This window comes from Oenanthe melanoleuca, chromosome 23, assembly GCF_029582105.1.
Source record: "Oenanthe melanoleuca isolate GR-GAL-2019-014 chromosome 23, OMel1.0, whole genome shotgun sequence".
NCBI classification, from domain to species: domain Eukaryota; kingdom Metazoa; phylum Chordata; class Aves; order Passeriformes; family Muscicapidae; genus Oenanthe; species Oenanthe melanoleuca.
The window spans coordinates 4014460-4035984 of NC_079356.1; the positions used below are offsets into that span (position 1 = coordinate 4014460).

A 21525-nucleotide genomic window follows, 5' to 3' on the forward strand; every position below is an offset into this window, starting at 1 on the left:
TGTGTCCCCATCCCTGTCCCCATCCCTGTCGCCGTCCCTGTCCCCATCTGTGTCCCTGTCCCCATACCTGTCCCTGTTCCCATCCCCATCCCTCTCCCTGTCCCCGTCCCTGTCCCCATCCCTGTCCCCGTCCCTGTCCCCATCCCCATCCCCATCCGTGTCCCCATCCCCATCCCCGTCCCCATCCCTGTCCCCGTCCCCATCCCTGTCCCCATCCCTGTCCCCGTCCCTGTCCCCATCCCCGTCCCTGTCCCCATCCCTGTCCCCATCCCCGTCCCTGTCCCTGTCCCCATCCCTGTCCCCATCCCTGTCCCCGTCCCCATCCCCGTCCCCGTCCCTGTCCCTTCCCCGTCCCCGTCCCTGTCCCCGTCCCCGTCCCCGTCCCCATTCCCATCCCCATCCCTGTCCCCATCCCTGTCCCTGTCCCCGTCCCTGTCCCTGTCCCTGTCCCCGCAGTGCTCTTCGGGCAGTTCGCCTTTTTCCAGACTGCTCTCAATGACGTGGTGGAGGTGCACGACGGCCCCACGCAGCACTCGAGGCTGCTCAGCTCCCTCTCGGGCTCTCACTCAGGTAGGGAGCTGCTCCCTGTCCCTGTCCCTGCTGGGGACAGCAGCTTTGTCACACCCAGCACCTGCTCCCTGTGTCCCAGGAGTCTCTCATTCCCTCACCTCTGTCTCTCCCTCTTCCCTCCTCCCCATCCAGGGGAATCTTTGCCGTTGGCCACCACCAACCAGATCCTCATCAGATTCAGCTCCAAGGGTCAATCCACAGCCAAAGGCTTTCATTTTGTCTACCAAGGTGAGTTCAGGTGTGTTCTGGAAGTGTCCTCAGGGGTGTCCTGAGCTGCTTTTGGTGTCTGGGGGTTCTGAGCAGGGAATATCCCTGGGAATTCGGGAGCAGAGCTCTGTCAGGGCTGGCTGGCTGCTGTGGGTGCTTTGTATTCCTCCCTTTGATTCCCACTCAGCTTGAACCCTGCACATCCCAGGATTAGCACCATCCCCATCCCGGCGTCGTCTCACAGGGAATTTGGAGGTTTATCCCACAGTAGTTCTTCCCAGTGGCTCTTTTAGCACTTTGCTGGGTGTAAGAAGCTGAAATCCCGTCTGGCAGCTCAGAAATCCTCCCTCTGTGCGTGTCACAGGCTCGGGACTGTCACACTCCTGCCCCTTGATCCTTTCAGTAACAGCTTTGTGCTGCACTGGGCGAGAACAACTCCGGGATTTGATGGGAGTAAACAGCAAATGATGCACGGAGCAGTGGGAGAACAGAAGGGATTTCTCACCCACGTGCTCCCTGGAGTTGTCTGTGGGAACATCCAGGCTTTTGCTGCTAAGAGGGGACAGACACTGGCATGACCTGAGCCTTCTCCAGGGGTGGAGAGAAGCGTGGTTTGGATTTTGGAGTAGTGAGAGATCTGTTCTCTTGAATTCCTGCCTAATGAGTGTGAAACAGCCGTGGCTGTGATTGTAATCTTCAAAGAGCTCAGCAGAGCAAAGGTTCTGTTGAAACCAGGGAAGGTTCCTCCTCCCTCCTGCAAGAGCTGCATGGGAAGCAAGAGGAAAAGGGCAAGGCAGCCTGATTTGGATCTGCCTGGCCACACTCTAATTAGCTAAACACTCATAAATTTAAAGCAACTCAGAGGAAAATATTAATTGAATTTTTCCTCGGCAATAGACCTGGTTTTTTGATGAGTTTTCCCCCTCACTTATCTGCCAGCTTCATTCCTGTCTTTCACTTTAATTCCCAGTACTCAACAGGAATATCAACAATTTCAGCACCATCACAACTGAAATCCCCCTTTCCTCTCTTTTCCCAAGAAGAATTTTTCCAATTGCTGTTCCTTCAGGGAGCTGAGGAACTCAAGGAGTTCCCCATGGAAGCTCCTGCATTGGGTGACAAAACAACTTTTTGGGAAACCACTGCCAGATCCTTTGGTTTCCCTGGGTAATAACAACTTTTTGATGTGGGGAAAGTTCTCAGAAGGGAGGCAGCAGGGGTGGATCTGGACATCCCAGCTGCTTTTATTTCAGATACAGAATCATTAAATCATTAAGGTTGGAAAAAAACCTCCAAGATCTTCAAGCCCAACCTTCACCCAAGTGCCACCTCCAGGCTCGGAACCACTTGAACTTGGATCACTCTTCTCAGTTGGTCATACTTAGGTTCAGCCCATCTTTGGGGTTTAGGTGCTTTGGGATTTAGGAGTAGTCACTCAATGGTCATACCTGTATTAAGCCTATCTTTGGGATTTAAATAAAATCAGTCAGTGGTCATGTTTGGATTCAGCCCCTCTTTAGGATTTAGATACCTTGGGATTTAGGAACAATCAGTCAATGGTCATGTTTTGATTCAATCCCTCTTTGGGGTTTAGATGTAATCAATCAATGGTCATGCCTGGACTCAACCAATCTTTGGGATTTAGGTAAAATCAGGCGTTGTTTATGCTTGGATTCATCCTTTCTTTGTGATTTAGATACTTTGGAGATTTAGGTACAATCAGTCAATGGTCAAGTTTGCATTCAACAGCTCTTTGGGATTTAGGTACAATCAGTCAATGGCCAAGTTTGGATTCAGCCCTGATACTTTAGGATTTTAGATACAATCAGTCAATGGTTTGACTTGGATTCAGGTCAAATACTTCAGGATTTTAGGTACAATCAGTCAATGGTTTGACTTGGATTCAGGTCAAATACTTCAGGATTTTAGGTACAATCAGTCAATGGCTAAGTTTGGATTTAGCTCTTCCTTGAGGTTTGGGTACAATCAGTCAATGGTCAAGTTTAGATTCAGCCCCAATATTTTAGGGTTTTTGGGTACAATCAGTCACTGATCATGTTTGGACTCAGCCCCGATACTTTAGGGTTTAGGTACAATCAATGGTCATATTTGGATTCAACCTTTCTTTGGGGTTTAGACACTTTAGAGTTTTAGGTACAATCAGTCAGTGGTCATGCTTGCATTCAGCCCCAATACTTTAAGGTTTTAGGTACAATCAGTCAACAACCAAGTTTGCTTTCAGCCCTTCCTTGGGGTTCAAATACTTTAGGGTTTAGGTACAATCAGTCAGTGGCCAGGTTTGGATTCATCCCCTCCTTGGGGCTTAGGTACAATCAGTCACTGGTTATGTTTGGATTCAGCCCTTCCTTGGGATCTAAATACTTTGGGGTTTAGGTACAATCAGTCACTGGTTATGTTTGCATTCAGCCCTTCCTTGGGGTTCAAATACTTTGGGGTTTAGGTACAATCAGTCACTGATCATATTTGGATTCAGCCCTTCCTTGGGGTTCAAATACTTTGGGATTTAGGTACAATCAGTCACTGGTTATGTTTGGATTTAACCCCTCCTTGAGGTTTAGGTACAATCAACAACCAAGTCAAGTTTAGTCAACAACCAAGTGTGCGTTCAGCTCAGCCCCTCCACGGGATTCAGCCACTGGGGATTTCTCCCTAGAGCCTCCATGCCCTCCCTGCTAACCGCGTGTCTCCGCAGCCGTGCCGCGCACCAGCGCCACGCAGTGCAGCTCGGTGCCGGAGCCGCGCCACGGCCGCCGCCTGGGCAGCGACTTCGCCGTGGGCGCCGTGGTGCGCTTCGAGTGCAGCCCCGGCTACGGCCTGCGCGGCGCCGCCGCCATCCAGTGCCTGGCCATGCCCGGAGCCCTGGCACAGTGGAACTCCTCTGTGCCCTCCTGCCTGGGTAGGTGGCACTGGGGAGCGCTGGGGACGGGGAACGGGGCGGGAAAATCAGCGGGGCCGCTCGGGGCGGTGCCCGGGGTTTGGGGCTGTTGGGTGTTGGCTGTTGGGTGTGTTGGTTGTTGGGTGTGTTGGTTTTTGGTTGTTGGGTGTGTTGGTTGTTGGGTGTGTTGGTTGTTGGGTGTGTTGGTTGTTGGGTGTGTTGGTTGTTGGTTGTTGGTTGTGTTGGTTGTTGGGTGTGTTGGTTGTTGGTTGTTGGGTGTGTTGGTTGTTGGTTGTGTTGGTTGTTGAGTGTGTTGGTTGTTGGTTGTTGGGTGTGTTGGTTGTTGGTTGTTGGGTGTGTTGGTTGTTGGGTGTGTTGGTTGTTGGGTGTGTTGGTTGTTGGGTGTGTTGGGTGTGTTGGTTGTTGGGTGTGTTGGTTGTTGGGTGTGTTGGTTGTTGGGTATGTTGGTTGCTGTGTGTGTTGGTTGCTGGTGGAAGTCAGGGATAACAGCAGTTTGAGTTTTCTCAAGCTACTCCAAAGAAGCAGAAGGGAAAGAATTAATAATTAATAATTAATAATAACAAAGTTTAGCACCTGGTGTTGTGGACAGGAGGAGTGTGTGAGGAAGGTGATGTTTTGCTGAAATCATGTTTACAGGAGGTGTTGCCTTCCTTGGACCTTAAATCTATCCCTGGAGCTTAATTCTATCCTTAGTTCTGCAAACCAGTCCATGAAAATGTGACTAATCCTGTAATAAATCGCTTCTTCTGCTTTCAGGATGAAGCCTGTGTTGCTGTATTTTTTTCACTGCTCCCCAGCCTTACAGCAACAGTGGTTCTCTTCCAGTCTGGGTTGTTCTGTGGGGAAAAATCAACAGCAAAACAAAGCGTTAATGAAATGTAAATAACTCCCTTAAAGCTTCTTGCTTCTGTCCAGGGAGGTTGTGGCTACTCCATTCCTGGAAGTGTCCAAGGCCAGGCTGGACAGGGATTGGAACAAGCTGGGACAGTGGAAGGAGTCTGGGTGAAGGGATTTGGTGATCTTTAAGGTCCCTTCCCACCCAAACCACCCCATGATTGATACCACACAAAGCCCAGCCTGGCTCTGAATAAGAGCAGTTTAACCCTGAATTGCAGGGAATTGACATTTTGATCCAATATTCTTGTGAGATCTGGGACAGCATCTCAAATAAATCAAATCTGCTTTCACCTCCCCTGGAGCAGAGCAGCTCCTGAAGATCATCCTCGTGTGCTCCCCACACCCAAGGAATGTACCAAAAGCTGCACAAAAAAAAAAAAAAAAAAAGTTACTGTGAAAAGAATTTTTCCTACAAATCTCACCCTTAAATCACAACCAATTCTTGATTTCTTGTCATTTTACCGATGCTTTTAGCACAAATTCCTCCTGCTCTCCTTGCAGTGCCCTGCGGGGGGAACCTGACGGAGAGGAAAGGAACCATCCTGTCCCCAGGCTTCCCTGAGCCCTACCTGAACAGCCTCAACTGCGTGTGGAAGATCACAGTGCCCGAGGGAGCAGGGATCCAGGTACAGCCAGGAACTGGGACAGGCTGGGCTGGCCTGGAATTCCTGCGATCAGTCAGTGCCAGAAGAATCTGGGACTCCTTGGTGATGTCTGTGGCCAGGGAAGGGCTGGAGCTGGGCCAGGGCAGGCTCAGATCAGGGAAAGGTTCAGGAGAATGAATCCACAAACACCAGAGGTTTTTGTCCAAAAAGGAGACAGAGGAGTCCTGTGACTTTACTGGGATAAAGGGAGAGGCCATGCGGCATCCCCTGGGGTCTCTCAGATTTTTGGAGGACACAGCCTCCTTTTTATCCCAATTTCCCTCTCCCTTTCCCCATTGCTGAGGTACTTGAGAGGCTCAGACTGCCCAAACACCTGATACCTGAGATTCCCCTCTCATGTATAACCCTTCCTTTTAATTTTTAATTCTTACAGAACTCATGGTTCTCTCCCATTGCTTCTTTCATCTTCCAATACCCAATCTAATTTCTCAGCAACCTGAAGTTTGCTTATAAAGGCAAATACCAGTGGAATCCATCTCTTTGTTTCTTTTATTTCTCAGTGCTGGTTTGATCCACCAGCAGATCCACAGCTTGTTTGTAAAGACAAATCCAACATTCCTCTCACCCAGAGGGTGTTTGGGCACTGTCCAGAGCTCCAGGAGCACTGTCAGGATGCACAGGGTGGGATCTGGGAGGAGCAGGATTATCCCTCAGTGTGACCCTTACTCTGGTACAACAGAGAGAGAATTTGGGTTCAACATTAGGAAGTTTTTTTATTATGGTTGCCCAGGGAAGCTGTGGATGCTCCAGCCTGGGAAGTGTCCAAGGCCTGGTTGGACAAGGTGGAGGTGTCCCTGCCTGTGGCAGAGATGAGCTTTAAAGTCCATCCCAACCCCACAAAATTCCATGGTCCCGTGCTTCTGGGGCTCCCACCAGTGCTGAGGTTTCCACTCCCACGTGGCACCAGGATCTGCTGTCACCTGGTCACCATCCATCAGCTTCCCTGTGACTTCCAGGGAGAATAAAAAAACACTTTGGAGAAAGATTTTGGTCCCCAGGACCTGAAAGAGCTGCAGCCCCCAGGGAGGGAATGAGCACGGAGCTGGATCCTGCCTCCACTTCCTTTGCCTTCTCCATTATTAGATCCTAATACCAGCATCACTTTACCCCCTTTTTGCACAACAATTAAAGGTTAAACAACTGTAAATCAGGGGAGGAGGTGAAATTGAAGCTTTCTTGGTAGCAGCACTCAGGAGCAGGATTTTTATGTAATCAGGGTAGGAGCTGGCACTTCTGCCATGAATTATTCATTCCCGGAGCAAACCTTCCTGAGTGAATTAATTTATACACGTGGCAGTAAATAGATGCAGATCCCTTGTGAATCCACATGTCAGACTAGAATTAGGACCTTAAAAATGTTTATTCCGTTAAGCTGGAGGAGGGTGGGGGGCTGGAGAGAGGAGAATAAATAATTTAGGCGGTGTAAGAGCAAACAAAACGCTCATTCTCACTCCACTTCCAATAATGTGAATCACAATAGGGGTGTAATGAGGCAGGAAAAAAGGAAAAAAGGGTCAGTGGGAGCGGTGATGGCTCCGTGGGGGTCACTGCCATTCCTGCTGGATGAACTCCACTCACTTTCTGCTGAAAAAAAAAAATACTTGGGAGGAACTTTACAGCCGGTTTTATTACCCGGAGTAAATCAAGGAGGAAATGGGTTTAAATGGCTGAAGATTTTTTAAAAATTATTTTATTTTCAAACGGGGAGGTTTGATTTGATGTTCAGCAAGGCAGAGGTAAATGGGGAATTGGGGTGGATGAGGAAATCAGGGGGGAAAGGGAGGGGATTCACACATTTGTAGTCAAAGTTTGAGGGCAGTGAACTCTCCTCTCTGCTCATTTTTCCCAATTTTTCCAGCACTCTCCTTGTTTAGAGCCAAGTTGTCAAACCAATTTATGCCCCTGATTTATCCTAAAGGTTCCTTTTGGGTTGTTTTTGTTTTTGTTTTTGTGGTTTTTTTTTTTTTTTTGCCTGCCAATTTAATTGGAGATACCCAATGTTGGAAAATCTCATCCAGATTAAATCTGGATTTTCCCCCACACCAGCGTTTTTTCACCTCGTTCACCAAACTTGGGTTTTTAATGGGACACTGAAGGCTTTGAGCATTTAACATTTAGGATTTAGGTAAAATCCCTGTTAATGGTAATCTTGGCAAACAAAGCTGTGCAATTCCTTGGAGATCCTCACTCAAGCACGAGCTGCTTTTGGGTATAAATGCAGATTTATCAGCTCTGTTTTTCAGTATAAATGCAGATTTCTCAGCTCTGCTTTTAGGTATAAATGCAGATTTATCAGCTCTGCTTTTGAGTATAAATGCAGATTTCTCACCTCTGGTTTTTTGGTATAAATGCAGATTTCTCAACTCTGGTTTTCAGTATAAATGCAGATTTCTCACCTCTGGTTTTTGGGTATAAATGCAGATTTCTCAGCTCTCTGAATGTTTCTCACCCAGCATTTGTGTTGATGTCCCAACTAATGGAATCAAAGGCTTCCTAAGGCCTCCAAACCTTAAGGGGCATGGCAGGGAAAGGTGAAATCTGGAAATGCAGCTTTAGTGGAGTGATTCCACTTCAAGGCAGGAACTTGACTGGATTTTTAAAATCCTGTTGTTTAATGTGAGGAGGGTTTTGGGTTTATTTTAGCTTCAGGTTGTTTGAAAGACCTCAAAGTCTTTGGGGATTTCTCCAAACAGGGGGGTGAAAAAGGCTGGGGATTCTCAGCAGCTGGAAATGAGCTGGGCAGTTCCAGGAGCTCTGGAGCAGCAGCAAACAGCATCCCTGTTTGGAATTTTGGGGAAAAACAGCTGGAAAATCCCAGTGGGAAAGGTGAAAGGCAGAACCTGAACCCCCAGAGTGGATAAACTCAATTAGTGCCCCTTGAATTGCTATTAATTTGATTTACTACCATTATTCCAGGAATTGTGCTGTCTTTTTTTTTTTTTTTTCTTTATTTTGTTTCTCTCTGCAGATCCAGGTGATCAGTTTTGTCACAGAGCAGAACTGGGATTCCCTGGAAGTGTTTGATGGAGGAGACAACACAGCCACCATGCTGGGGAGCTTCTCTGGTACGTGCCCATCAGTTCCTGCCTCAAATTAATTTAAAATTAAACTTAACTGCATCAAAAACTGGGGATAGATTCAAAGGGAATCATGTGCTCTGTTGGATTGGGAATTTCACCTCCATCTGCCTGGGGGAAAGGTTGAGAGGGAGCCTTAAGCACAAAACCAGTGGGGTTTTGTTGCTGGAAATGGGAATTTCCTCAGCTCTGCTGGGATGTGAGGCCACCACACCTGGCAGGGTGTCCTGATGTGCCCCAGGATGGGTGCAGGGCTACAAAACAAACTCTGTTTTTCCCTGGACTGGAGAATTTTGGATTTTAGCAGAGCAGGGTTCAGGAACTTTGAGAAGTGCAGCGCCAGTGGCAGGAAAACGGCCCAAAATCTGATTTATTTAACAAATAAATTAATTAGAAGCGCTCTGAGATTGGCAGGAGAAGGGTGTGGGATGGAGCTGCCGAGAGGAGAGGAGAGGAGAGGAGAGGAGAGGAGAGGAGAGGAGAGGAGAGGAGAGGAGAGGAGAGGAGAGGAGAGGAGAGGAGAGGAGAGGAGAGGAGAGGAGAGGAGAGGAGAGGAGAGGAGAGGAGAGGAGAGGAGAGGAGAGGAGAGGAGAGGAGAGGAGAGGAGAGGAGAGGAGAGGAGAGGAGAGGAGAGGAGAGGAGAGGAGAGGAGAGGAGAGGAGAGGAGAGGAGAGGAGAGGAGAGGAGAGGAGAGGAGAGGAGAGGAGAGGAGAGGAGAGGAGAGGAGAGGAGAGGAGAGGAGAGGAGAGGAGAGGAGAGGAGAGGAGAGGAGAGGAGAGGAGAGGAGAGGAGAGGAGAGGAGAGGGATGCTCTGCATTGCCTTTGCTTTGGCAGGAACCACGGTGCCTGCGCTGCTCAACAGCACCTCGAACCAGCTCTACCTGCATTTCTACTCCGACATCAGCGTCTCTGCCGCCGGATTTCACCTGGAGTACAAAAGTAAGAGCGGCTCCGGCTGGGATCCCGCAGCTCCGGGGGCTGTGCCGAAGCGGGAGGAGCAGCTGTGGCTGTCAGGGAGGGGTGACAAAGAGAAAGGTGGAGCAGAGGGGTGGGATGAGGCTCCCCGTGCTCTTGTTGTGTCTGTCTGGTGTCAGGAAAATTAATCCACAGGCACCAGAGGTTTGTGTCCAAAAAGGAGACAGAGGAGTCCTGTAACTTTACTGGAATAAAGGGAGAGGCCATGCGGCATCCCCTGGGATCTCAGATTTTTGGAGCACACAGCCTCCTTTTTATCCCAATTTCCCTCTCTCTTTCCCCATTGCTGAGGTACTTGAGAGGCCCAGACTGCCCAAACACCTGATACCTGAGATTCCCCTCTCATGTACAGCCCTCCCTTTGCATTTTTAATTCTTACAGAACTCACAGTTTTCCCCCATTGCTTCCTTCATCTTCCAATATCCAATTTTTCTCAGCAAACCTACAGTTTGTTTCTAAAGGCAAATCTCTTTTTCCATTCATCAACCAGTGGAATCCATCCCATTTTTTCTTTTATTTCTCAGTGCTGGTTTCATCCACCAGCAGACCCACAGCTTGTTGGTAAAGACAAATCCAACATTTCTCTCACTGGTGGCACAAAGGGATAAAGATCCACCAGGATCATCCAACCCTGGTCCTGCACAGACACCCAAAAATCCCACCCTGTCCAAATATTCCTGGAGCTCTGGTAGGATGTTCCCATTCCCTGGGGAGCCTGGGCAGTGCCCAGCAAGCTCTGGGGAGAGAACCATGCCCCAAATCCAACATTTTGGGGTTATCCTACAGAGCCAGGAGCTGGCTGGATGATCCAGCTCAGGATATTCCATGATTTTCTCAGCCCTGGTGCTGTGTAGGACTGGGATTGGTGCAGGAGTGCAGGATGCTGTAACTCCTTTCTAGCTATTTACTGTGTTAATTTTTAAGAAGGAGCTGGGCACTGCACAGGATAAACAAAGGTTTAAAAGAGGCTCCTTGCCTTTCTTAAAGTTTGTAGTTTATTTTATGGTGGTTCCAGGGCAAAAAGAGGAGGAGGATCTCAGACAATGGTCTTTTTTAGGAAAGGGTCAGGGAGGGGAAATTGGCTTTTTCCAATAGGATAGGGACAGGAGGGAAGGGTTGAGGCACTCCTTACACCTCTAGTACTGAGTTCCAGCACAGGAGGGCACTGCCAGCTCTGCCCAGCACATCCAGGGGCAGCTCCCTGCAGCTTTTCCACTCTGTGGGACAGGGCTGGGAGCTCCTGCAGCTCCCTGGCCCATCCCTGGGGGTGCTGAGCTGCTGGGGCACGAGGGGACAGCTCTGTCTGTGTCCCCTCTCCTCCTCAGGGCTGGTTCCTGCTGGGCTCTGGGGCTGATCACTGGTTCTGAGCACGGCTCTGGAGCCAAGCCACGTCCTGCTGCTTTGGGTTTTTTCCAAGGCTGCAAATGGATTTTTGGCCGGTGCATTTCATTCTGTAAAGTGGCCACAGGGCTGCTGCCCCAGGAGCTGTGGCTGCCACATCCTTGGTGGTGTCCAAAGCCAGCTTGGATGGTGGGAGGGAGGAATTGGGTGATGAAAGACCCTTCCCACCCAAACCCGAGCTCCAAAGCCAAACCAGTGCAGGGTTCTCTGCAGTGGCAACCAGCACTAAACCTTCCAGGGTTCTGCTGCCTTTACACACTGAAACCGTGTCCATTATTGAGTCCAGCAGGATTACAGCCACCACAGGATTGGGAGAGAAAAAACCAGCCCAGCCTGTGTGCTCTGGGAGCTGCAGGAATCCTCTTGCTGTGACTCTGTTTCTCCTCCACTTCTGTTCCAATCAATAAATCCTTTGAGCACCCTCCTGCAAAAATCATGGCCGGGTTTTTCATGAGCCTGGGGATTATCAGCCCTGGCTGAGGAAATTAATAGGTGTTGATTTTCAGGGCAGCTGGAAATAATGTGATTCTGTTCTCTTTGTACAATTGAAATCTCCCAGCCCTGAGCCCCGAGTTTTTCCTGTGCTCCTTCTGAGAGGAAGTTTGAGAGATGAGCTAAAACAGGGGAGGAAAACTCGGGTTTCTCCCTCACTGGGTTGCTCAGGCTGAGCTCTGCATGCTCCAAAGCCAGGAACAATTTGGGACTGAGTGAAAGCCACTGATGGGAAGTTATTTAAAGCCATTTTCCCTCCTGCCTCTCTGAAGGTCAAGCAGCACATCCAGGAGCGGGAGGGAACGCGCTGGGAAGCGTGACTGGGCTTGAGGAGGAGACTCAGCCTCTCCTGGCTGCTTTCCTCGTTTATTTTCCCCCTGTGGGGCTGGAGCAGAGCTGGAGCCCTTGCAGGGATGCAGGAGGTTATTGTGGAGTGGCAGCTGCCAGCACGGGCGGGGAGGGAGGTGATGGAGCAGGGGTGAGGTGACTGCAGGGATCCTTTAATATCCCTGGGGTGTGCAGAGGGGAAAGGGAGATGGAGAAAGGAAAGGGAGATGGGGAAAGGAGAGGGAGATGGAGAAAGGAGAGGGAGTTTTGGGAAGGAGAGGGATATGGGGAAAGGAGAGAGGAGATGGGGGAAGGAGAGGGAAGGTGAATGGAGAGTAGAGATTTGGAAAGAAGAGGAGTGAAATGTGGGAAGGGCAGAAGGATATGGGAAGGAGACAGGGAGGTGTAGGAAGGGAAGGGAAGGGAAGGGAAGGGAAGGGAAGGGAAGGGAAGGGAAGGGAAGGGAAGGGAAGGGAAGGGAAGGGAAGGGAAGGGAAGGGAAGGGAAGGGAAGGGAAGGGAAGGGAAGGGAAGGGAAGGGAAGGGAAGGGAAGGGAAGGGAAGGGGAAAAAGGGGAAAAAGGGGAAAAAGGGGAAAAAGGGGAAAAAGGGGAAAAAGGAAAGGAGGAGGTGTTCGAAGGAAAGCCCATCACCCCAGACCAGCCATTGCAGGTTGTTAATGGGTTTGCAGCAGGATATTCCCAGCTGTGGTGTGGGAATGGAAATGGGCTCTCCTTGGAGAACCCAAAGGAAACAGAACTTCCCCTCCCAGAGCCCGCGGTGCACACGGGGCACAACCAAGAGCGTGTCCCCGTCCCTCCATCCCCTCTCGCTGAGCTCCCTCCTCCCTCCCGCAGCCGTGGGTCTCTCCAGCTGCCCCGAGCCGCCGGTGCCCGGGAACGGGCTGAAGGTGGGCGAGCGCTACCTGGTGAACGACGTGGTGTCCTTCCAGTGCGAGCCGGGCTACGCCCTGCAGGTACAGCCCTGCTCCTGCCCCTGCTGCTGCCCCTGCCCACCCCACGGCTTGTCCCAGGGATAAACCCTGTTCCCCAGCGCCAGGGTTCCTGCCTTGGCTGTCCTGGCAGCCGAGGTTGGAAGCGGCTCTTGGGGACAGGTTTTCATCCACATAGTCCCTGTCTGAGGGGGGTTCAGAGAGGGTTAGATTACCTCACCATTTATGTGTCTAATTGGTGATTTCTGCTAATTTGCTTAATTTGTAGAGCTGTATATACCCCCCCTTCATGGATGGCCATTTTATGGATATTTTCCCAAATCTTCCCTTATCCTCCAATAAAAACCAGCCTTTAGACTTCCTACACTAATATTATCTCCAAAGTGAGTTCTTCTATTCCTAATATTATCTCCAAAGTGAGTTCTTCTATTCCTAGTATTATCTCCAAAGTGAGTTCTTCTATTCCTAGTATTATCTCCAAAGTGTGTTCTTCTATTCCCAATATTATCTCCAAAGAGAGTTCTTCTATTCCTAGACTCTTTAAGGCACCACTTTTGTCACCCCAGACAGGACAGGGATCTCCCTTTGGGTCAGATCCACCTTTCAAGGAATTCTTTCCCTCCAGGACAGGGACAGGCTGCTGTTTTTGTTCTCCATCCCCACCCAAACCCCCTGTCTTGTTCTCCACCCCTGCAGGGCCACTCCCACATCTCGTGCATGCCGGGCACGGTGCGCCGCTGGAATTACCCTCCACCCCTCTGCATCGGTAGGACTCCACTCCTTTCTACCTGCCTGACATTTATAACCCTTCCCAGGAAAAAAAAAAAACAATAAAGAGCTGATTTAGAGAAATTCAGGTTGGTTCTGCAAGCGTGAGAGAGTGTGGGGAAGAAAAAAAATTAAAAAAAAAAAAATCTCCATTTGTTGCCAGGGAAATTGTGCCCCAGAAGTCCCCGTGGGCTGCCTGGAGTGCTTTGTTTTGGATGTTGGAGATGTAGCTGTAGCACGAAATGTGAAACAGAATTATCCCTCTCAACACAAAACCCTTCAGAAGGGAAAACCTTAAATTTCCTCATGCTGGAAGCAGGTTGGTTTTATGGGTTGAGGATATTTTTTTTTCCCCATCTGAAGTGTGGTTTATTTTTATGGAATGGATCTGATCCCATCAAAGCTCCAGGATCTCCCAGGATTGCTGTGCCCACTCAGGTGACCACAGGTCACTTGTCCAGGTGGCTGCTTGCCCTCAGACCTGTTCAGATGCTCAGGCCTGGAGAGGACTGGACATTCCATTTTCCCTGTGGAAGATCCCGAGGGGAAGAGGCCTGGAGGTGAAGGGAACTTGCAGGAGATTTTTTTTTTTTTTTATTATTATTCTTTTCAGTCATTTGCTTTTAGCAAATGTAGATGTTTAATATTCATATTGCACATTTTGCAGCTCTGAGAGAGACATTTATGCATTTAATAGCTTTAGTTAACAGTTATTTCGGGCTCCTGCTGTTCCAGCTTACATCATTTGGCTTTAAAGTAATTAGAAGAGCCAACAGTTCTTTTATCTGATGATCTGCTGGCCAGGAATAAATAGAGAGACATTTCCAGAATGACTGAGCTAAAGGACCCATTCCCTTGGGAGCTGCTTGGAATGGAAGCAGAAGCCCTTGGGAGATCCCAAAAGCTGGAAAACCACAAGTTTGGTTCCTTGAATCAGCACCAGCCTCCCAATCCAGCAGGATTTTGGGCTGTGCCTGTCTTTTCACCTCCCTGGGAAAGGTCAGGCAGCTGCAGAGAGGCAGAAACATCTGGAACCAGGAACACATCTGGAGCCAGGAGTGATTTTCACCTTTGGGGTGTGACAGTCCTGGGTCTCTCTGTCCTGTGTCCACCAGAGCTCCTGCTCCAAGCACAATTTGTGCTGATTTTCTCCTGGTCTACTCCCTCCAGCTGCTGGGCTTCTAAATAATTCAGAAGCAGTTCTATTAAAGAGCCATTAGGAGGAAAAAGAAAGAGAGATCTTCTGGGAGAAACCTCGTTAGGAGCAAGTCTGGGGTAATGAGATAGTGGACAAAGAGCTGTGCTGGCTGTCACAGCGTGTTAGGAGAGCACCTGGCTGGATTCAGCTGGGTGGTGCTGCTGGGACCATGTGGAGGTCATCCAGATAAGCATGAGAAGGTGCTGTCAGTGTTTGAGTTTCATGTGATGCCTTTTGTAAACGTATTTCTGGGCTGTCGTGGCTGGCAGCGAGCAAACACTCTGTGCTGGGTTTGTCAGTGTCTGACTGCCCAGAGATTGGCAGGTGGGGCAGGAAAGAGAGGAGGCTGTACCTGAGTCAGAACAGGATCACTCAGCTTCTTCACAGTGGTTTTTTTGGAGCTGGTTTAGGTTTTGAGCAGGTGCTGGTGCCTGGTTTATGCAGTGACCGTGGGCAGAGCGGGTGTCCATCCCCTCTGTCACTGCTCACATCTGTGGTGGCCCAGCCTGGGTCCCTGGGCTCAGTGTTCATCTCCAGAGGGCAGGAGGAAGGCACATCCATTCCTGATGTGGCCATGCAGTGCCTGAACTCAGTGCTGGTTCCTTTTTCTCAGCTGAGAAATCTTTAATTCCTTGATTTCCCGTGGCCCTCATGCAGACAGACCACTCAGGGATCCTGTGACTGGATCCTGACCATGAACCCTGTTGTTTTTCCAGCCCAGTGTGGAGGAACAGCAGAAGAGATGGAAGGAGTGCTCCTGAGCCCAGGATTCCCAGGAAATTATCCCAGCAACCTGGACTGCACCTGGAGGATCCTGCTGCCAGTGGGGTTTGGTGAGAGAGCTGGGTTTGGGTCGGTGCTATCACAGGGGAGGGGGTGAAAATCTGAGAATCCCTGACTGGTTTGGGTTGGGAAAAGCTCAAAGATCATCTCATTCCACACCTGCCAGGGGAAACTGTCCCAGGCTGCTCCAAGCCCCATCCAGAGTGGTCTGGGACACTCACAGGGATCCAGGGGCAGCCACAGCTGCTCTGGGCACCCTGAGCCAGGGCCTGCCCACCCTCACAGGAACAATTCCTCCCTAATCTCCACTCCAGAGCTCCTCTGTGCCAGTTTGAAGGTGCTCTGTCCCCAGGCAGTGCTGGGATTGGAGCTGGGATGGGTGTTGGAGCTGGAGTTCGTGCTAGGATTGGAGCTGGGGTTGGGATTGGAGCCATAGTTGGAGCTGGGATTGGTGTTGGTGTTGGGCTTGGCATTGGGATTGGAGCTGGGATTGGAGCTGGGACTGGCGTTGAGCTAGGAGCTGGGATTGGTGCTGGGGTTCCTGCTGGGCTTGTTGTTGGGCTTGGAGCTGGGTTTAGTGCTGGGGTTGATGTTGGTGTTGGGATTGGAGCTGGGATTGGTGTTGGAGCTGGGCTTGGTGTTGGGATTGGAGCTGGGTTTAGTGCTGGGGTTGAAGTTGGTGTTGGGATTGGAGCTGGGATTGGTGTTGGAGCTGGGCTTGGTGTTGGGATTGGAGCTGGGATTGGAGCTGGGCTTGGTGTTGGGATTGGAGCTGTAGTTGGAGCTGGGGTTGGAGCTGGGGTTGGAGCTGGGGTTGGAGCTGGGATTGGAGCTGCAGTTGGAGCTGCAGTTGGAGCTGGGGTTGGAGCTGGGGTTGGAGCTGGGATTGGGGTTGGGATTGGAGCTGGGGTTGGTGTTGGGATTGGAGCTGTAGTTGGAGCTGTAGTTGGAGCTGCAGTTGGAGCTGCAGTTGGAGCTGCAGTTGGAGCTGTAGTTGGAGCTGGGGTTGGTGTTGGGATTGGAGCTGTAGTTGGAGCTGCAGTTGGAGCTGTAGTTGGAGCTGGGGTTGCAGCCAGGGTTCCTGCTGGTGCTGGTGCAAAAGCTCCCGTGCAATTTCAGATCCAAACTCCTCCCTCTCTGCCCAGGTGCCCACATCCAGTTCCTGAACTTCTCCACGGAGCCCAACCACGACTTCGTGGAGGTGCGGAACGGCCCCCACGACACCAGCAGCGTCATCGGGCGCTTCAGCGGCGCCGAGCTGCCCGGCTCGCTGCTCTCCACCTCCCACGAGACCTCCCTCTACTTCCACAGCGACCACTCCCAGAACAAACCCGGCTTCAAGCTGGAGTACCAAGGTGGGGAGGGACAGTGTGTTTGTTAATTCCCTGAGGGTTTGATCCAATGAGTGGGAAGGTGTTACAGCCTCTGCTGGTGAGAGATTGGGAGCATCAGTTTGGTCCTGCCTGTCCTGGGTGATTCATGGGCTGCTGCACCCGGGGACAGGAGAGGTTCCCTGGGGAATCTCCTGGAAATTGGCGTGGAGATGAGCTCCAGCCAGGCTGGCCACTCATTTGGGGTGCCAGTGGTCACTGATCGACTCCCCTCCCTCACCAGGGCTGGTTTGGGGTGGAAACAAAGCAGATTTCCCAGCTGGGAGTGGAGTGGGGTGACTCTGGATTCCAGGGGGTGGCTCTGGAGCTCGTGGGTCCCCTCAGCCTCCAGGCAGGTTCATCAGGGTTGATTCCCTTCAATTAATTTGCTGTATGAGGAGGAAGGAGCCAAGCACGTGTGGGTGAAGTTGGAAAAACCCTCCAAGGTCACAGAGCCCAGTTCCCACCTTCTCACATCCTTTCTTTGGAATGGGGACTCCAAACTTCCCTGGGCAGCCCCTTCCAAACCTTCCCATGGAAAAATCCCTCCTGATGTCCAACCTCCCCCTCCCCTGGCTCAGTTTGAGCCTTACCCTGTCACTTTTTCCCAAGGGTTAAATCCTTGGAAAAATTTCCCATTTTTCTGGGAAACGATAAACAAAATATTCCTGCTTGTGTTTTCCCAGCCTATGAGCTGCAGGATGGGAGGAGTTTGGGTTCCTAAGGTTAAATCCTTGGAAAAATTTCCATGGAGAAATTCCTCCTGATGTCCAACCTGCCCCTTTCCTGGTACAACTTGAGCCTTACCCTGTCACTTTTCCCTGGGAAATGAAAATATTCCTCCTTGTGTTTTCCCAGCTTATGAGCTGCAGGGCAGGAGGAGTTTGAGTTCCTAGGGTTAAATCCTTGGAAAAAATTCCTCTTTTTCCTGGGAAATGCAATATAAAATATTCCTCCTTGTGTTTTCCCAGCCTGCAGGGCAGGAGGAAGGTTGAGTTCCTAGGGTTAAATCCTTTGGAAAACATTCCCCATTTTCCTGGGAATTGCAATATAAACCACTCCTCCTTGTGTTCCCCAGCCTATGAGCTGCAGGGCAGGAGGAGTTTCGGTTCCTAGGGTTAAATCCTTGGAAAAATTTCCATGGAGAAATTCCTCCTGATGTCCAACCTGCCCCTACCCTGGTACAACTTGAGCCTTACCCTGTCACTTTTCCCTGGGAAATGAAAATATTCCTCCTTGTGTTTTCCCAGCTTATGAGCTGCAGGGCAGGGCAGGATGTTGAGTTCCTAGGGTTGAATCCTTGGGAAAATTCCCCATTTTCCTGGGAAATGAAATATAAAACATTCCTGCTCGTGTTTTCCCAGCCTGCAGGGCAGAAGGAGTTTCGGTTCCTAGGGTTAAATCCTTGGAAAAATTTCCATGGAGAAATTCCTCATGATGTCCAACCTGCCCCTACCCTGGTACAACTTGAGCATTACCCTGCCACTTTTTCCAATGGTTAAATCTTTGGAAATTTCCCCATTTTCCTGGGAAATACAAAACATTCCTGCTTGTGTTTTCCCAGCTGCAGAGAAGGAGGAGGTTGAGTTCCTAGGGTTGAATCCTTGGAAAAAATTCCCCATTTTCCTGGGAATTGCAATATAAACCACTCCTCCTTGTGTTCCCCAGCCTATGAGCTGCAGGGCAGGAGGAGTTTCGGTTCCTAGGGTTAAATCCTTTGGAAAATTCCCCATTTTCCTGGGAAATATAAAACATTCCTGCTTGTGTTTTCCCAGCCTGCAGGACAGGAGGAGTTTTGGTTCCTAGGGTTAAATCCTTTGGAAAATTCCCCATTTTCCTGGGAAATGCAATATAAAACATTCCTGCTCGTGTTTTCCCAGCCTGCAGGGCAGGAGGAGTTTTGGTTCCTAGGGTTAAATCCTTTGGAATTTTCCTGGGAATTGCAATATAAACCACTCCTCCTTGTGTTTCCCAGCCTACGAGCTGCAGGAGTGCCCTGACCCGGAGCCCTTTGCCCACGGGGTGGTGAGAGGAGCTGGCTACAACGTTGGCCAGTCCATCTCCTTCGAGTGCCTGCCTGGCTTCCAGCTCCTCGGGCACCCCGTGCTCACCTGCCAGCACGGCACCAACAGGAACTGGGACCACCCCCTGCCCAGGTGTGAAGGTACGGCCTGGGCTCACCTGGGCACTCCTGGGATCACCTGGGATCAGCTGGGATTACCTGGGCACTCCTGGGATCACCTGGGCACTCCTGGGCACACATGGGATCACCTGGGATCACCTGGGCTCACCTGGGATCAGCTGGGCTGTCCTGGGATCAGCTGGGATCAGCTAGGCACACCTGGGATCACCTGGGCACTCCTGGGCTCACCTGGGATCTCCTGGGCTCACCTGGGCACTCCTGGGATCACCTGGGATCACCTGGGCTCACCTGGGATCAGCTGGGCTGTCCTGGGATCAGCTGGGCACACCAGGGCTCACCTGGGATCAGCTGGGATCACCTGGGCTGTCCTGGGATCTCCTGAGATCACTTGGGATCAGCTGGGCACACCTGGGATCTTGTGGGATCACCTGGGGTCACCTGGGGTCACCTGGGATCAGCTGGGGTCAGTTGGGATCACCTGGGCACACCAGGGATCTCCTGGGATCACCTGGGCACACCTGGGATCTCCTGGGCACACCTGGGATCACCTGGGATCAGCTGGGCTCACCTGGGCACACCTGGGATCTCCTGGGATCACCTGGGGTCACCTGGGATCAGCTGGGATCTCCTGGGATCACCTGGGTTCACCTGGGCACACCTGGGCTCACCTGGGATCACCTGGGCACACCTGGGATCACTTGGGATCTCCTGGGCACACCTGGGCACAGCAGCTCAGCTCCTTGGGCTGGAAATTCTCTGGGAGCAAAGGCAATGTGCACTTGGAGTGAAATGTGATCTCTGTGAGGTATTTGGGGCTGGAAATGCTCTGGTAGCAAAGGAAAAACCCTCCAAGACCCCAGAGCCCAATCCCCACCTTGTCACATCCAGCCTTTCCTTGGAATGGGGACTCCAGACTTCCCTGGGCAGCCCCTTCCAAACCTTTCCCATGGGGAAATTCCTCCTGATGTCCAACCTGCCCCACCTGGGCTCACCTGGGCTCACCTGGGCTCACCTGGGCATGGCAGCTGAGCTCCCTGGGGCTGGAAATGCTGTGGGAGCAAAGGCAATGTGCACTTGGATTGAAACGTGGTCTCTGTGAGGTGTTTTGGTGAATATTTGGGGTATTTCAGAACCAGAGAGCAGCTTCTGAGTGGGGTTTGAGTCTTGGGGAGTGGGTGAGCAGAATCTCTGCCTCTCACCTCCCTGCTGGAGCTGTTGTTGTGGTGAGACACACTCCAGGGTCCTTGCAGGGATGATTCCTTGCTGCTCTATTCCCTCAGCAGCATCCAGCTTGCATGGATTGAGCTCTGATAGATAAAAACAGCCACAGGTGAAAGAGCCTTGAAGCTCTGAGGGCTCTTAGTGTGTCCCTGTCTGATCTCCAAAATGAGCCAGGTGGGAGATCCTCAGGAATCTTCCAAGATATTGGTTTTTTTTGTTTTTTTTTTTCTGTAAAAACCATGCTCAGAGGACTCTGCAGGCTGAAGATTTACATCCCAGCCATCCAAACTCCTCCCAATTATCTTTTTCCAACCCCTTCACGGCTGTTTCAGCTGGGCTGGAATTCTGTGGGATTTGCTTCCAGGAGGGTTTCAGTGAACCTTTCAGAAGTTCAGCCGTGCTTGTGGAGATTTCCCAGGAGCTCTGACCTTATCCCAGCCCTGGCTCTGAGCAGGGAGGCAGAGAGGTGATATTTGCCCTCGTTTAAGTCCTTGAACCCCAGAGAACACAAAGCACAAGGAGCTGAATCCTCAGCTGCTCCCTCAGTGCTCCAGGGGAGCCTGTCCTGCTCCCAGCTGGATACTGGGGATACTGGGAGCAGGATTAAACCCTCACCTCCCTCAGGCACCAGCTCTGCCAGCTGCAAACAACCATTTTTGTATTTTTAAGAGGTTTTCTGGCTCTGCAAATAGCAGAGGGGTGAGGCTTGGGTCTCTGAGCACATCTGGGCTCTTCCTGCTGCTACAGGAATGTAGGAATTGCCTTTTCCTGCTTTTTTTCTCCCCAAAATTGTCCATTTTGCCTGGCAGCAGGCAGGGAGGATGTGCTGCCTTAGGCTGAACCTCTCACTTTGCCCTCACAGGTCAGCACTGAAAACTCCTTTAATTAAAATACAACCTGTAATTCTGCACTCAGAGCTTTTCCAGCTTTTCCAGGGAGTTTTCCCAGAGATTTCCCAGGGCTGGGCAGGGAGGGATTTGAGAGCTCTCAGTGGGAGTGAGAGAAGAGTTTCTGTGGATAGAATCCACATCTGGACAGAGCAGGCACCTGAAGGGCTCCATAATTTTATTACCATGCTGAAAATCAAGCTGAAAATGTGCTTGTAGTAAAGAGGAATTATTTGAGGCAAGTCAGGCCAGGATCTCTTCCTGTGTTCAGAATTGTCACCTTTGTATTAAAAAAAAAAAAAAAAAAGGATAAAGATGTGATATGAGGATGTTTCAGGGGGTGTTTCCTCACTGGGGTTGTGTTTCTCTCTGCTCCCCTGCAGTGCCTTGTGGGGGCAATGTCACTGCCCAGAATGGCACCGTTTACTCTCCTGGCTTCCCCAACCAGTACCCAAATTCCCAGGATTGCACCTGGCTCCTGACAGTGCCCGTGGGATATGGGATCCACCTGAACTTCACCCTGCTGCAGACAGAGCCCTACAACGACTTCATCACCGTCTGGTGGGTGCAGAGGGTCAGGGCTCACTCCAGGGACTCATTTTGGGAAATATTTCTCACTTTTAAATAGCATCAGCTGGGAACGGGAGCCCTGGGATCCCCTTTGCAGGTGGGAGCTT

The 21525-nt window shown here is 50.8% G+C and overlaps 1 protein-coding gene across 1 annotated transcript in view; it reads left to right on the forward strand.

Moving 5' to 3' along the window:
* The window catches only part of CSMD2 (CUB and Sushi multiple domains 2), a 288748-nt gene that overhangs the window by 220881 nt on the left and 46342 nt on the right, over positions 1–21525 (forward strand). The window contains exons 32-43 of the mRNA XM_056509388.1: positions 457–570; positions 703–798; positions 3491–3694; positions 5093–5217; positions 8225–8321; positions 9168–9272; positions 12384–12502; positions 13175–13244; positions 15161–15277; positions 16373–16582; positions 18573–18761; positions 21232–21409. Of these exons, the coding sequence (XP_056365363.1) occupies positions 457–570; positions 703–798; positions 3491–3694; positions 5093–5217; positions 8225–8321; positions 9168–9272; positions 12384–12502; positions 13175–13244; positions 15161–15277; positions 16373–16582; positions 18573–18761; positions 21232–21409 (1624 nt within the window). The remainder of the gene's footprint in view (positions 1–456; positions 571–702; positions 799–3490; positions 3695–5092; positions 5218–8224; positions 8322–9167; positions 9273–12383; positions 12503–13174; positions 13245–15160; positions 15278–16372; positions 16583–18572; positions 18762–21231; positions 21410–21525) is intronic.